The sequence below is a fragment of the Coloeus monedula genome (genome assembly GCF_965178545.1).
Source record: "Coloeus monedula genome assembly, chromosome: 15".
Taxonomy (NCBI): Eukaryota; Metazoa; Chordata; class Aves; order Passeriformes; family Corvidae; genus Coloeus; species Coloeus monedula.
This window is the reverse complement of record NC_138795.1, coordinates 4,935,264-4,952,308: the sequence shown is the minus strand read 5'-3', so window position 1 is coordinate 4,952,308 and position 17,045 is coordinate 4,935,264. Positions and strand designations below refer to the sequence as shown.

The window sequence follows — 17,045 nt, the reverse complement described above, 5'->3', positions numbered from 1 at the left end:
TTCTATTTCAGTCTCTACTCTGGGAGTTTTTAGCATCTCTTCCAAAGCGAGCCAAAGAAAGACAGTGAGCTGTTCTGGCTTGTTTTGCCATGTGTTTAATCTAGCAAACAGTAAGTTGATACCTTTTGTGAAGTCTTCTCTATTCTACTGGACATCTCACAGCTTGATGAGGAGCCAAGCTACACAGTTTTGATGTATTTTTGCACTTTCCATATTCTTTCTTCTGCAACATGTGTCCAGTGTTTTAATATATTGAGTAGCTGTGGCAAATGCTGTTGTGTGTCTGCAAACATTTGCATTATTTTTAAGGCACTGGGTCTGCTAATGGGGAGCTGGAGTAAGAGGCAGAATGATGTATTTACTCTCCAGGATTTCCTGCAGAGATGAATAGTAGGTTCATGGTGAGCTGAAAGTGCATGACCAGCCCAAAGAGTCTTTAAAAGATGTGCTTGTTTATTGCATGCTGATATTCTAACTCCAGCTCTGTCAAGTGCTATGGCAGTTTATGAAAATATTGCTTCACTACATAACTATTTTATTGTGGTGCTGATGCCATATTGATCTGGATTTCCACCTGCTCATATGCATCAGAATACTTCATTTTGTGTCATGGTAACATGAAAGTGTAAGAGAAGGGGAACGTTTTGTCTTTTCAGTTGTAAATCCTAACTGGCTTTTTTTAAATAATGTTTTCATTATTTTGTTCTGTGTGATTGAAAGAAGCTGACATCATCACCAAGCTTGCAAGAGAGGAAATATTTTTTTTAATGTTCAGTGTTTAAAAGATGTCAGTGTTATTTCCTTTGTAAACAGAAGATGGTGGATAGAAAATCTGCAGAATTTTCAGCAAAAGGGAGTGATTTTTTCAGTTCTTTTGCATTCCTTAATGGAAAAAGAATTATGGAAATGAGAGCAGGCATTGCATTAAGTGCTTCCAATGTTCTTTCCCTGCACACCAATAAAAGCATCCTGCATTAGGGAAATTTAGTTTTTTGAAGGCTGCATGAATCTGAGTTCTGAATCAGTGAATGAGATGACTATGCCGGGGTAAGCATTTCCAGGTCTGATTATGTATTTTAAGTCTTTTGTTGGTGGGTACCAGCTCTTAGCTTGTCTTGCAGGTCTTCTTCAGAGCAACTCTTTCTGTGACTTTTTATACTGGTTTATCTTGTAGTACTTCTGTAGCACCTTCTCATATCACAAAGAGCAGTAACAGATTTTTCAAAGTCACGGGGATTGAACTATTTTTCCTGCCTGAATTTGGCCTTTTCAAAACACTCCAGCTGCTTGAAAACTCCATAAGCAAAACTCAAATAGTACAAGTCGAAAAAAGTGACTTTTCTGTGCTTCCTGTGGCACGTTTATAGTAGTTACAGTCTCAGCCATGACTATGCATTATGCAGATTGTAACCATCTACCTTTAAAACCATCCTTCATCTCTAAGTGTGCAGTGGATATGCAGCAGTAAACTGCTGTTGCTGGGTGTGTTCAAATCAGGTGCCTGAGCTTCAAGTGAAGCCATCTTTTCTGAGCTGTTAACCATAAAATAGTAATAGTCAGCATTAATTTCTAGAAGTTCTAGAGGATCACAAATAAAAACTAGAGACAAGGAGAATCATTACAAGTCATTACCACTGATCCTTACTTCTAAATTATTAATCATAATTCAGTTTCATATACAATATTACTTAAGCTGTCAGACACATTGCAGAAGCATAGAAGGATGATTTGTCCTCATTTAGTGTATGAGGGTACAGAGGCACCAAGAGCTTCTGAAACTTGTCCAAGATCTGGAAATGATTAAGTGGAATTCTTTTTTTTTTTTTTCTTTTTATTTAGTTGTAAATAGTCTGAATGTAGCCAAAATGTTCTAGTTACAATTGATCAAATGAACCTCATTTCGCCCTTTGTTGCTGAAGGGCTGATCCCATGGGAACATGCTGCAAAAACAGTGAAGGCAACAAATATAATTATTGTGAATATTTGATCACGTGTGAGACTGGGTTTATTTTAGTTTTTTGAGGTTTATTTTCTGCAGACACCACTGAGAATCGTTTGTCCATCACTAGATTGTTCCCTGAAGCTCCAGTCCACCACAGGACTCCCATGAGTCATTTCTGTGTTCCTGTTATATTTTATATGCAGACAACTTAGTCCTTCTGCCATGATCCAGAAAAAATGGCACCTATGAAAATATTGTGTTCCTTACAAATTCAGGAGGCAAGGAGAACATGTTTGACCCACCCGATCCTCTATCCCCATCCTGATTATTCATTCCTAATGGAAGGATTTTGGAAATGCTGGAAAAAGACATTGGGCATAAAAATTTTCAACTTCTTCCTGATTTTCTTGCTTTTTTATCTCCTCTGCCGATCCTGTGTCTCAGTCAGTTGATGAATTTGATCAGCTGCCTGCTTTAGGCATTACAAAGAGGTGCTGGCGGTGAATTTCCACCTTGCACATTAGATTTTTGGCTGATTTGATTTGGGGTCACCCTGTGCTAGTGCTGTGGGTGGCTAATAGCCCCTGAGGAACCAACTGTGCAGGCTGGGGCTGCCTGTGGAAAACATGAGTTCCCCGGTGCCTGGGCTGTGTTTGCACACAGGAGGAGCCAGATGGTTGGAGCTGTGGGTTCTCTTTGGCTTCACTCTGCAGGAGAAATACCTGAGATGGATGTTGCCAGGTCGCTGTGTGGCTCCTGTGTGCTACCAGCTGCTCTGGCTCTTCTCTCAGAGGTGTGTTGAAAGCATAGAAATGAGAAATTGGTAGAACTCTTTATGGTCAAGTGGGGAGTGGGGAAGAGTTTGTGTCTTGTGTTCTGCAGACCCGGTGGGATGGGTCACAAGCTGGCATCCCAGCCCACAGTGTAGTGGTGAAACGTGCCAGATGGTTTACAAGTGCTTTGAGATCTAAGGCACTCATGTTAATCAGATTTTCTCCTCCCCAGCCCTTGGGCATGGCTCACTCACATGGTGGGCAGACGCTGTCACCCACTGGAGTCGTCAGAAGCTGTAATTTTTCAGATTTGCCTCTGAAATGTGCTGCTGCTGTCAACTGTCCTCCCAAAACCTTTGGGAAGCTTAGGTCAGGTCTGATATCCCCTGCACATTTTAAAATACCAGGTTGGGTGGCTTATACCAGCAATAGAGGCAACCATCCCTCAGCAAGGCACTGCCTGGGCCAGACAGAGCTGTGGTGTCCACTCTGGGTTAATCCTGGACAGGAAGAGTTACTGCAGGGTAGGTGCACCCCAGCCGTGCCCCCAGCCTTGGGGTCAGTGCTGGACAAAGTTGCAGATGTCTCACCCAGGCAGATCCCAGGCAGCCATCCCCATCTCACACCCTTGGTCTCGTGGTCTTGTTCCAGGGCAACCCACTGTACTTCCAGTCCGCCAGAAACGTGACTGTGAACATCCTCAACGAGAAGACAAAAGTCCTCACTCGCCTTGTAACAGGTAAGGAGGGGGAAAGGCTGTTTGGAGGGACTAAGCAGGGGTGGAAGTGGGTGTTTTGGGATGCTGAGCTGGCTTCAGACAGCGCACAGAGGGGAGCCCATTGTGTCTCATGGAGTACAAATGAAAACTTCACTCCACTTTGTAGAAACAAAGCCAGAGACATGAAAGCCATGCTGGAGAAGCAACTGGCTGGGGCTGTCTGATAACAAAGCAGACCATCATTTTCATTTGAAAGCCAGTCCAGAGTTAGAAGTGTTTACTGTACCACATCAGGGTCAAGAAGAACATATGCCAGGCTGACATCTCTGTTGTAACAAGCACAGGTTTTTTCTAAGACATTTATAACTTGCCTGAAATCTGGAGCCCAACTGTGGCAACACTTTGCTGTTTAAAGTCCTTCTGCTGATGAAGAGCTCCCTTTGCTCCCAAACATGAGCGTGTTGGATGGGGAAATGGGTGTTTCACAAATCCCCAGGGCACAGCAGCTTTTGAATGAAGGCATGAGTAATTTGGGTTGAAAGAGCCTAATGCATTATATAAGGTATATGGCACTGTATATAAGGTGTATAATGTATATTTGATGTGGGATAGAGATATATTCACTGAGATTTATTCATGGACTGTGAGAAGTATGTGGCAAAGCCAGTAATCCATAAACGTGTTTCTAAGTTGAGACTGGGTTGCTTGTTTTGCTTATATAACATCTTGGCCTTTAGTCACAGTATTAAATAATTAAATATGCAGCTTCACTGAGCAATTACTTAGGCAGCATGTGTGAAACTTGCCTGGAGGAAGGAAATAAATTCAACCCCAGGCTCCCTGATTGTCACATTCAGAATGAAGGTCTTCAGTTTGTTGGTTCTCCGTATATTTTCAAGAGGGTGTTTGGTTCACTTAAACACCTCTGTGTCTCGAGAGGTTGGGAGGACACACTCAGTGATACATCCCAGTGTGATGCTCTGGTTATTGAGCATTTTATGCATTCAGCACCAGCTTTGGTGTCACAGTGGAGCAAAGATGTGGTCCCATGCTGCAAAGATGAGCAGGGAGGGGAGGTGGTTAATAAGCGAGACACAAATCAAATTTAAAGTACTGGATTTTCTCAGTGTGGCTGTACAAGCTTTTAAGTATTTCCAAGGATCTCAGCATGGCCTCACTTGTCTGTAGTGCAAACCACATGCATGATTCCGTGTGTCCAGGTGCCAGTACAGGTGACCTGTGCAAGGAAATGCTGGGTAGGGATGGAGTTTTTAAGAAAATACTGGCTTTCAGGTGTTATTTCTCCTGTCTTTTGAGAAATGAGACTGGTCATGAAGATGGCCAGAATTAATGCAAAGTCCAGTCACCTGCCTTGTGCAGGATAATATTCCAGGGGGGCTGTGGCTTATTAGATGCAGTTGGCAGGGCTGTTCAGTGGTGATTTGTCCAAAGTCTGGCCTAGGTCAGTAACCCAGGGCAGCCTCTTTGTAACTTTGCAGCCTTTGAGCGACAAACCTGCACAGAATCGCTATTCGGGCAGCTCATGTTTATGAGACCCCACAACAAAACACATTGCCAGAGGCTTTCCAGCACTGCAGGGCACAGCAGCCTGCAGGAAAAGCAGCAGAATTGAAATAAGATCTTTGAAGGAAAGTTTCACTTGTCTAGAAACTTTCTGCAGTGTGAGAGGATGCCATTTTTCTTGGCCTGCACATGATTGAAGGGGTCTAAAACAAAACATTTGCTCCAGTGCTGGTGTTTGGGGTTTTTTTGTTTGGCTTTTTTTTTTTTCCTAATTGGGCTGTGCATGACGCTGGTAGAATTTTAATCCAGATATATTTAAGAGGTGGAAAACCAGGAATCTTTGACACTGCAGCATCAGTCCAAGGAAAATGTGCCCAGGAGCTCTTGTTGCCTCTTACACCGGCACCAATGCTCTCAAAGCATGGCTGGATATGTTCATTGCTGTTTCACATATGGGTCTGTCTTTCTGTAAAAATATCCCAGCTGTCTCAAGTTCAATGGTGATTTTATGGCACACATAAGCATTAACAAAAACATAAGCAGAAATAGTTGAGCAGTTGTTACTTGGGTAGAAAACTGCCCTTTTCTAATAAGATCTAAAAAGCCTCCCTGTTTGGTGTCTCTGAATGCAATTTGTAGAGCTATTATTACTCAGCAAATAGGTTTATTGAATGTATGAAGCTACAGTGTGATTTTCTTATACTTTTCCCTAAAGTAAAGCTTCTTCCCCCTAGGCCCCCAAGCAGTGGAAGCACACAGCCAAAAATTTGAGGTGAAAACCCTCTCTGGAAAATTGCTGTTTTCTGCAGATGACAACGAAGTGGTGGTTGGAGCGGAGAGATTGAGAGTTCTAGGTAAGATATTGTTCATTAAGTCACAGTTTTAATGTGCACCTCTTCAAATTTGAGTATAGTTTTGCCTGACTTTCCTTCCTACTTGCTGAAAGTTTCTTTTGGAGATAAAACCTTGTGCTGTCCTTATGGCTTTGAATCTTCTCCAAGCAGATAACGGGCAGGAGTTTCTCTGTGAGGACTTTCTTAACTTGCTCAGTTTGTTATTTCCCCTCCAGAAGAAAACTCCCCTGGAAGTGGTTTGTCTGGCTGAGTGAAGTAGCTTTAAAACCAGTTCTGAAACTGAACAAACTTTTATCTCTTGGATCTGGGATGGAGGACAGTGAGGGATTGCCCCAAGGATGTGCCCATGTCTACAGTCCCTGTGCAAAGGCAGACCTCAGGGTTCATGTGTTTGGTCCCAGCACTGTCACCAGCTCCTCCTTCCTTCTGAAAATAACACCAGGAGGATCTGCCTTCCCAGCTGGGCTGCCTGCCAGGCTTTACATTGGTATTTCTTAATGAAAACTGAAGATACACTCTGGGTTTGGGATGTGGGGGGTTCTTCCTTGTTTCTTCAGATTTTTTTTTTTTAATTACTTGGAGAAACAAAACAGTTGTGGCAATTGTAAATTTCCAAACTTATTTGATAGTTATATGAAATTAACTGTCTGGAACTTGAACTTTTGTGCTCCCCAGTTCAATCCACGCTCTTTGGTTAGTCTGGGATTTGGTCAGGAATGTTTTCACATAGGACCAGAGTGGGTAGCTCAGTGTTGGTCACAGTCACACAACAGTGCTGCTGGTCTCTGTGGAGGCACCAATACCTGCTTTACAGTGCCTTCTTTTGGATGCATCTTTTCACTCCAAACTGTTCCTTACTTCTGTTGTAAAAACAGATCAATAAGGAGCTTGGAATGATAAATAGATATAGATAGTATTTATTATTATTATCATCATCATCATTATTGTTATTATTTCTAGATATTTAATAGTATATTATGTATAATATAAATGGGACTTGGTATCCAACCATTAACATTTTTAGTTGCCTGATGTCCTGCTGTTCTAGATGGTTCTTGTTTGTGGACAGGTGGGGTGTAGCTCTCTGCAGGTCACTGTTGTTACACACTGGACTAGTTCAGTCACCAGCTATAAAAAGTTAGGTGGGCTTTACAGGATAAATGTTGAAGTTCACAAAATTAAGAGTATCTCTGTTAGCTTAAAACTTTGAAGAGGCCCATTCAAAATCCTTGTGGTGTTACAGAGCTGGGGACATTTGTAACAATCCATGTTCTCCAACAAATCTCCCTTCACACTGCACCCTTCAGAGCTAATTTGTGCAGGGTAGATGAAGTCAGGGAGCAACAGTTTCTAAGTGTTTTCTTGGAGACCTTAAAATAAGAGAGATTTACATCACTGGTTTAAAAAAAATATACAGAACCTTTTCCTTACAAGCTGCAAGTACTCCTTTTCAGATTACATACTTACAAAAAATCGCTTTTAAGTTCCTCTGTACTTTCAAGAAACCAGGAATTATTTTTGATAATCATTTTGAGTTTCTGCCTTGTTTTAGTCTCCAGAATAAACAGCATCAAAAATCCTGCTGATCACTGTAGTGCACTTTCATTTTGTACCTGCAGCTGTTTCTCGAGATTGGTTTGACTTTTGCAGATCTATCAGAAAAGAAAAAGTAGAATGATACCACTGGTGATGTTACATAGCAAGTATTCTGATGACCTTGAGCTGAAATGCTTTCTGAGTTCATACTTGGCTTTGTTTTTCTCCAGCTTTGCTTCCCCAATCTAATTTTATCTCCAAAAGTGTTTGCCGTGGCTGTTTGCCATGCTGGGAAGTGTTACACCATATGTTCGTGTTTCTTGGAGTGTTTTTGTCTGCTCTGAAGGCCAGTCCGAGTCGTAGTACACAGACAAATTCCTTTGATCATTTTTCTGGTGTTTGGGCTCTCAGGTGCTGCTGGAATGTGTCTGCTGGCACCCATCTATGCCATGTAAATAATTCCAACTTGTTCTTGTTATTGCTGAACACGTACTTGTTGTAGAGGCAAGTTTATGACAACAACCTGGCATGAAAGTCATCCCAGAGAGGTCAGAGCAGCAGTTCTTGTGGCCAGCTTTGCATCTTGCCAGTGACAATAACTCTTTTCTTTGTACGGACTTCAAAGCTTTTTTCTGGAAGTTTGTGCTACAAACCAATGGTGGATCCTTGTCCTGAGAAAAGAGCTGCTCTCCTGTTTCGAAATGAACTCTGCTCTGGGTACCCTAGAGGATTTTTCAACATTAGCAAGGGATAAAAAAAAGGAAGAATACACAGAATTATAGATTAAAAACAAATGCAAGTAGGACATATGATGCATTTGGTGCTTCAAAAAATTGCGCAGCATGGAGAGTGCCGATTACCATATGAAAGTGCTTTTTATTTGATTTGTATTTTGGGGAGTTATTTCTGACTTAGGAGCATTAAAGGACCCAGAAAGACCGAGCTGGCCACCTCTGCTTTTCATGTATGACATAATTTAGAGTACTTCAATGATTTTATATGATACAGCGAATCCAATCAAACCTCTCATCAGAGGCGAGACTGGAGGATGACAGGAACTTCTGTCTGAGGGGAAGGGCATCCCTCTGAGCCCTCTGGCCATGGAGAGTTCTGGCAACACGGACACAACCTTTTCCAGGTGCAAAGAGTTCCCTCTGCCCTGCTCAAAGTTGGGAGCTCAGCACTGCCTGGGTCCAGATGACTCTAAGGGAGCTCATGTTTGCCTGCAAGAAGTCCTCTAAAAACTGAACCTTACAACAACTCCACTCTGCCCTTTTCCTTCCAAGCTCATCTGCCAGTGCTCGTGTGCTCCTTGCTGGGATGGGATGGAAGCACATTCTCACTCTCAGCACCCCTTCCCTCCACCAGCTTCACTCCATGGAATCTGGGCACCTTGTGGTTGTTCAGAAGGTCCTGCAGCAATCCTCAGAGCTGCTCTCGTTCCTCAGAGCTGCAGCTCTGCTTTTTGCCAGGCTTGGATTTCTGAAGGCAAAATCTGCCACTCCTCTGCCTGCGGTGCTGCTCGTGGGGATGTGTGGGGTGATGTGCAACCCTTCCCTGCCAGCCCTTGCTCTGGTCAGCAGAGCTTTGGGCAAACCCCATGGACTCACGATCTCACACCTGGCTGGACAGCCCTGTGGGGTCATAAACACAGACCTGTGCAGGGCAGATAAATGAGTTTCCCCTAATTGAATTTGTATTTGCTGCCTCGTCCAGCAGAGCCCCTTCCCCCTCCTCCTTCCAGAAACGGAACGTGTCCAGACCGTCTGAGAAATGGGGTGTAAGAAACCCTCTTTAGTTAAAAGAGTATTAAAAAAATAACTTTGATATATATTAATTACAATTTCATTTAATGGCTTATTGAACGTTATAGCATTTATAAATAAAAGACAATCATAAAGCATTATTCTGACTGTTAATTAGCTCTATTTATTCTCCAGATTAGTTTTTAAATATGCCCTCTAGATGCCACTTGATACTAATTAACAGAGTTACATTATTATCTCTATAGAAAGGCATTTTTAATTAAATCTAAAGCAATTTAAATTAGCATGAGTTTTTACAGAAATTAAACTCTGGTCAGATGCTTAATTTAGCCTTATAAGACAACATCTGATGACATGCCAGTGTCAGTTCTCCCAAGGGCCTTGACATCTTTTTATTGAGATTATTTTTTGAAGTTTGCTTTCAGGGAAACTTGCCAGTATACTCTGGTGTTTAATATTTATGATGGATTTTACCAATTTTTTTAAAGACTAAATGTTGATGGGAATCCACGTGCATTGCAGTGAGCTGAGATAAAACCACAAAAGCCACACTCCTGCAGCTTACAGGAGTCTGGCAGTCCCTGGGTTTGAGTGTGGAGGAAGGTTTGTGTGGGAGGTGGGATTGCATGGGCTGGATGCTGTCCCATTACAAATCAACCACGCTTCTTAACCACTATTAAAATTACCATTTTGCTTTGCAACAAGGATAGGATTAATCACAAACCCACATGGTCCCTTCTCTGTGACAGGACAATACAGGGATTGCTCCCACTCCCCAGAAAATGTGCCTCTCAGACATTTGGATTAGCATGGCAGGAGCTTTTCTTCTAATGGAGCCTAATGATAAAAATTTGGCTAAGGCCTTCCCCTGTGGCAAACCCTAACTAAAATAGCTGTATTTAGAGTGGGGTGGGATGCCTTTCATCTCCCAGAAAAAAGACTGCAGGAGCAGTGTGATGCAGCCCAGCACAGCAGCCCTCCCCAGCACCATGGCTGATTTAAGGGTACCTTTGATCTCACCAACCTTTCCATGCCCTCCATTATAATAATTTGTCAGTTGTTCTATTTCTACCCTGGAGCTTTTTTTCCACTGTAGCCACCACCCTTTGGGCAATGAACCACATGGAGCATGTCAGTGCTGACCACAGGTTAGACTTTCATGACTCTTAGTTTGGGAACATTTTTTTGTTCAAATTTCTATCCAGCTACCTGGGAATGCACCTGGAAAGGGGAATCAGCTGTTGAAAGGTTATTGCAAATTTATTAGTAAGTTTGGAGTAATTAAATCCAAGGCACATTTCCAGCATTTTATTTATGAGCTGTTTATTAAGGAGTTTAGAGGGTTTAGTGCAGGAAGCAACAATAAAAGCAGTGTAGTTCAGGAGTGCATGGCTATTTACAAGAGCATGTAGTGACAGGAGGAAGAAGAATGGCTTTAAACTGAAAAAGATTAGGTTTAGATTAGATATTATTAAAAAATTGAATACTGTGAGGGTGGTGAGGCACTGGCACAGGTTGCCCAGAGAAGCTGTGGATGCCCCATTCAGGTTGGATGGAGCTCAGAGTGACCTGGTCTAGTGGAAGATGGCCCTGCCTGTGGCAAGGGAGTTGGAACAAGATGATCTTTAAGGTCCCTTGGAAGCCAAATCGTTCCGTGATTCTATGACTCTCTGACTGTAGAGAGCTCTTTTAAATGGCAGTGTTGGGGCTGTTGTTGGGGGCAGAGGCAGGAACCTGCTCTGCAGTTATAGAACACGAGGTGCTGGGGCTTGTAACTTCATGGAAGGGTTAAAAAAGCCTTTGCAATATCCTTCACTTTGGACAAGAAGAGAACAGGATTTAATGTGGATGCACTGAACTAACACATCTGTGTCAGCTGCCCCAGCTGCCTTAAGCTTCACATCTACAAACATTTTCAGGGATCCATGTATTAGCTTGATCTGGGAGGAGCCCTGCAGAGCTGTGGCTGCAATGCCAGCCTGATTAGAGGACTCTGCTCACATTTCCTCCATATAAAACTTTTAGTGGCTTCTTTCCAGCTTTTATTTGCTGCAATAGTTACAGGAGAGCAACTTTAATGACTGCAAGAGTAGTTATATTTCATTAAATAATCCACAAAGTTATTTGACTGGTATCAGTCATTTCAAAGGGTGGGGTAAGCTTGAAATTTAACAGTTTCCAGGAATTCCCACCCATTTTTACAGCATGTACCCTTCTTCAGCAGTGATTATTTATGGGTCAGGACATGCATGGTTGCCCTTTACAGCAGCCATTATGATTTCAAAATGGCATTTTGCTGAAGTGTTTGTGGCAGAGGGAACAACTCTGGTAGCCAAGTGTTGAAATCAGGCCTGACCCAGAGAGGAAACTGAGCTCTCTGGTCTCACCACTGAGTCTGCTGCAGCTTTATGCCTGAGGGTAAATGCCAAGCTTGAATCTTTGTATTTTGGTGGATTTTGGGCGCTTCCTTGAAAAACATATCCTTGCTACAGGTCTGTAAGTCTCCTTTTCAAAGGGGACACGATGCTGCAATATTCATTTCTTAGGATACTGAGACATTTTCCTACTCTGATCCTTTCCCTTTACAAAGGCAGTGGAGAGGAAGGTGCCTCTAACCCAAAGGACAGGGAACTCCTCTGGGATGCCTCACTGGGATGCCTTGCAGTGCTTCTGGAAACAAGCTGTACCATCAGTCTGGGGCCACAGCCCTTTTCCAGTTCACCCAGTTGCAAATGAGCTCCAGCTCACTTAGGCTGCTTCAGCACTCCCTTCTGTGCTCTCAGCCAGAGAAAGGAACGAGCCACAGCCGGCTGCTCACCAGGCTGGGACAGGCATTTGACCTTTTGCTGAAGATGTATGAACTCCTCTAGGAAGCAGCTGCAATACTCAGTACTCACTGCCCACAGGTAATTAGGCAGCAACACTAATGCAGTCCCGGAGCAATTGCCAAGCTGTCGTGTAGTCGTTGGTCCTGCAGGAAAGGGCCAGGGAATAAAAGGAGGGGAGTAGGGAAATGTGCTGACAAATGAAGATACCAGGGTTTAGCAGGGCTGGAAGCAGCCTCCGCTGTCTGTAGCGTTCAGGCGTGGCAGCGCAGTTCCGTCAGATTTCCTCGCGCTCGTTGCAGAGCTGTGATGGTGGAAAAAAATTACGTTTAGCAAAATTAAGGAGTAGTGGAGGGCAAAAACATATGTCTCCTATCAGTGGTTAAAGCCACAAGAAAATGGAGGTTTTTTGCTCTGAGTTAGGAATCGTGCTGTTGCTGTATCTGTGTAGGAGTCAGGGGTCACAAAGTGATTTAACCTGTAACCAGCAGTGACAGAGAATTAAAAAGCTATGTAGAAAAGAAACCTGATTTGGTTGAATTGGGTGGGTTTAGGGTTTTAGTTTCCAGAGGTTGAGATAGCATTTTTATTTTCTTCCCAATAAAGTATTTCTCCCATTCTGCAAGGGAAGAAATTAAAATTACCAATTCTTGATTGAATACTTCTGACAGTTCCCCTGCCTTGAGGGCAATAGGTGTAGACACTGTTTTCCATTCTTTTTAATGGCAAATCCAACCAACATTGCTCTCCTTTTTTTAAAATCCACTCATCCAGATTGCAAACTTGTCTTTTCTTGGCAAGAATAATCTGTGTTGGGAGAGAGAGATACTGGGGAGTTTTCCTTGTGTTTGATTTTACTTAAAGTACATTCCAGGCTGAAAGGATAGCATTTATGTAAAGTGAATAGGCTTCGAGTCCAGGCTGAAATGTGTGTTCAGATTGTGTTGTGTTCCCTTAATCCTGTTTAAGGAAAGAGAGGAATCATCCACCATCAGATTAATATTGATTAAATGTCACAAGGATTACGAAAGAAACATACTGTACACTTACCAAACACTGAAATCAAGTTTAAAAGTGTTGCAGATTTATATTTTATTTCCTAAGTGTCTTCCCCAGCTGATCTATTTGAAGCCCACATAATATTCTCCGCGATAAATTTCCACTGTGTATTCCCACTTCAGGTGCTCCCCTGAGTTCCTTTGCAACTTTGCACAAGAATGCTGAGAAGATTCAGGGATAACATTGCTATTGTTGAGCTGCAGGAAAAGTGCTGAAGGACCCCAAAACTAGTCAAGAAGGAAATATCTAGAGGTCAGCATAAGTTGTAGCAACCTTTCTTCCTATGTCTGTTCTCAGTTTGGGTGCGAGCCTGTCTGTTCTTTTCTGTTACTCCCTTTATATCTCTCAGACAAATGGACTGTGGCAGGGAGGCTGGTGAAGATGGTGTGACTACAGGCACATGCATCACTAATGACCCACTTGCTCATCTCAGAGCTTGCAGCTCATCTCACTGTTTGCAAGTTTTCCAGCTTAAACCTAAGCTCCATTGATTTCTTGGGACTCTGAGTCAGAGAACTGTTCCTCCTCCACCCGGCAGGACTGGAGTCACAAGGAGTTCCTGTCTGGCCTAACTCAGCCACAGCCCAGTGCCTAAGGCTTGGCTCATTCCCTGTGTGAATACAGTGCCAAGACCAAGAGCTAAAAATAATCTGTAATAAAAGCAACAGAATCCATTAAAAAAAAAAATTAGATTACATTTTTATGATAAACACTTTGTTGATGCTGCACATGATCTCATTATTGCCCTTATTATTCAAGATTTCTTGACTGCCCTTAAAAGAACAACTCCCCAACACTTAGACGAAAAAGGAATACAGACAGACCTTTGCAATGAGCTATTTTTATAGAATCCTGGGAAGAAACATGAATGAAGCTTTATGGCTTTTGTTCAGTGTGCTAGCTTAGCCTAACCAGGCTATTATTGCACCCTGAAATAGAGCTCTTATTGATTTCAGATTTGATGGGATTCAAGGGAAGCAACAGCAATTACTATGCTCACCCATTTAAAAACATAAATTAAGGATGAATAAGGTTTTTCAAGCTTGGAATTAGAAGAAGCAGTCACAAATAATTTTTATCTTCATTGTATTGGATTTACTTCCTGGGCATCTGTTTGCACAGACTTCCTGCGACTGTCACATATTATCCTGATGAGACCTGCAGAGGAGAGAACCTCCTCAGATGGGTGTTTTAATGAACAAATTGCTGAATGTGTCCTGATCAATAATAGTGGGAATAAAAGTAGTTTATGGAGACCAACAGCACACTATACATTGCCTCTTGACTTCAGCTAGGAAAAATCACAGCAAATCCTTCTCCTTCCCCCCTCATTTGCACAGTACTGCCTAAGGCAGAGCACTAAAGAGAAGATACACTAAGGCCAGCTTCATCACCAGGTGCATCACAGGACTCTGAGACCCCACTCTCATTAGAAAGCAGTGATATACAACACTAAAGGTGTACTGGAAGTCTGGAACTATCACTAAAAAATACAGAGTGGGAAAGAAATGTGTTGTCTGGAAGGAAAAAGGAAAGTGGGGAATAGCTAACCAGGTGCATCTGCCCCTGAGTGGAAACCTGATGTCTCCCTGCATCCTGCTCACCCCCAAGAGCTGCTCAGCTGATTGCCACCTACCCTTGACAGCAGGAGCATCAATCATTAGTCTAAAAATACCTCTCATTGTATTGCATTTGAGCTCCTCTTCTCTCTCTTCCAGCAGAGAGCAGGGGAAGTCCAGAGCAGGTTTTGTGCAGAGGGAGTGGGATGTGATCAGTGTCTTGCCACGATGGCTGGGTCCCAGCTCTGGCCAGAGGGAGCAGGGATTGTCCTTGCCTTGGCACCAGGGAAGGTGCCAGGACAGGGTCATGCAGCTCAGGTACCTTTGCAGCACTCAGGGAAAGCAAGAGGCAGCTTGAGAAGCTGAAATGTTGAAGCTTGTGTTCCTCTGGCTGGATCTGTTGCTGGTTAAGATGCACCTTCCAGCTGAGATTTGCTCCTTTCTTGGGGCATTTGTGCTCCTCCATTTCCAAACCCTAAAACTGGACTGTAAATGTTCTGTTGCCATGAGACTCTTGATTTTTGTTCTTGAATGAAGTGAACATGTACAGGGGTCTTTGACATCCCACAGTGCCTTATGCACTGCAAGGGGGAAAAAAGGCCAAAAAAGCAAACACTCTTTAAATGAATCTTTATGGCAATTCAAAATACTTTAGGTAGATCCTGTCATATGCTTTATAAGTTCCTGACTGATTGTATGGAATTAAGTTATTGGGCAGAGAACCAGATAATGGAAACACATTGATGAAATCATTTTTGAGGGACATTAAATGGAACTTAAAAGAAAGCTGAAATGGCTTTATGGATTTTTCAGTCAAACTGTTTATGAACATTTATTGGTGGTAAATTACACAATGTCAGAAGAGGGAATCAGTATAATAGAAGCCTCTCTGATATAATACTGTGAGAAAGAATAATTTACTGCCTAGGGATGTACAGTACAGTGTGTTTAAATACTAATGATATTACTGTTTTCTTCTGTCTTTGGCTGATTGCACGTAAGTTAGCCTTAGCAGCAGCAGAGTCTCATAGATGGAAAAAAAAAATTCAGTACTTTGCAAAGAAATAGAAATTTTCAGTTACGCATTTTTCATGGCAGATAGAAAATGTTTTAATAATAGATAATTCAGGAAGCAGAAACCATTTTGTACAATAATAAATGTAGGTTACATTTGCTTTATACTCAGTAAAAGGGGAAGAGGGATAGAGCAGTTTTGATTGAAAAGGGAGATTATAGTAGCTGATTCTTGAACTGTTGGAGCTGTGTTAATACCATTTGCCAAAACCCATCATTGCTCAGATATAGGACAGTGAAAATAAAACTGGAGGAATGCGAGAGTGGATGGAAATTGCTGGTCCTGAAAATATTGCACCTTGGGTTTTGAGACACCAGTTCTTACAGTCAGGAATTTGTCAGATCTGTCATATTGTCTGTCCCATCTAACTGAAAAGCTGCTTCCATTGTAGCTCCTCTTCTGGCTAGAAAACCCTCACTTTCCTTCTCAAATACATTCAGGACCAGTTCACTGCTGCTCATATAAGCATTGGCTCTCATCTAAACATCGGCTTAGAGCCAGTAGTTCTTTTCCCTTCGTGTTATTAACCCTTCTAATGTATTTATGCACAGCATAGGTACCCTTCCTTAGCACATCGTGCTGCTCAGCTACAAAGCCAAGTCCTTCCAGGCTTCTTTTGTAGGACAGACTTCTCCAGTTTGTGCAGTCATGACAGTTTTTCCTCGCTGTACGCTCTCCTCACTGGGGATGAGCAGGGGGGGCACACAATAGTTTGAGGATTCACTGATGATTCTTAAAATAATGTGATTTTTTTTTCCATGTTCCTGTTAGTCTTCCTTCTTGCCTTTCAGTTTAATGTCACGTTTGCTTTCCCTTTGACTCTGTCACACTGCCATGAATCATGAGTAGCATTCAGCTTTTATCCAGGGATGTTATATTTTAGAAGCCTCCAACATGTAGAAGAAATTTTTACTGCTTTTTTAAGCACATGACCTTGAACTTCATATTTTCAATCATCTGTTACTCCATAACATCCCAGTTTTCCTCAGCAGAGCCAAAATAGCCCAATTCAGTGACAACAGCACATTTCCCTCAAAATTTCCTTCTTTTTTTGCCAAAGCCTTGAGTCACAGTTGGATTCTGTGATCTGAAGAGCCTTTTCCAACATAAGTGATTCTGTGATTCTAAAACCACTAAATGAGGTCACTTCCTCCAGCCTTCACTTTCAACACCATCCAACACTGATGCTGTCAAAACCTGGCTGGGGACTTCCATGGTGGCCAAAAGCCAGAGTTTGACACAAATATCCAGTGGAGCTGAATTAGTCCAAGGCAATTTTTTCCCTCTGGAGCTGCTGATCCCCCAGGCAGAGACTGGGGCTCTCCAGAATAGAATAGAGGGTGCTGGAGGGAGGGGGCACATTTGAGGTCTAGAAAATTCCCAATAGCACAGAAAGAAGAGGATGGTTCTTTAC

At 42.5% G+C, this 17,045-nt stretch overlaps 1 protein-coding gene across 6 annotated transcripts in view; it reads left to right on the top strand.

Moving 5' to 3' along the window:
• SGCD (sarcoglycan delta) overlaps positions 1-17,045 on the top strand; it is a 328,100-nt gene that overhangs the window by 267,501 nt on the left and 43,554 nt on the right. For all 6 annotated transcript variants that reach the window (XM_082291568.1, XM_082291572.1, XM_082291567.1 and 3 more), the window contains 2 exons: positions 3,367-3,454; positions 5,692-5,811. In XM_082291568.1, the coding sequence (XP_082147694.1) occupies positions 3,367-3,454; positions 5,692-5,811 (208 nt within the window). The remainder of the gene's footprint in view (positions 1-3,366; positions 3,455-5,691; positions 5,812-17,045) is intronic.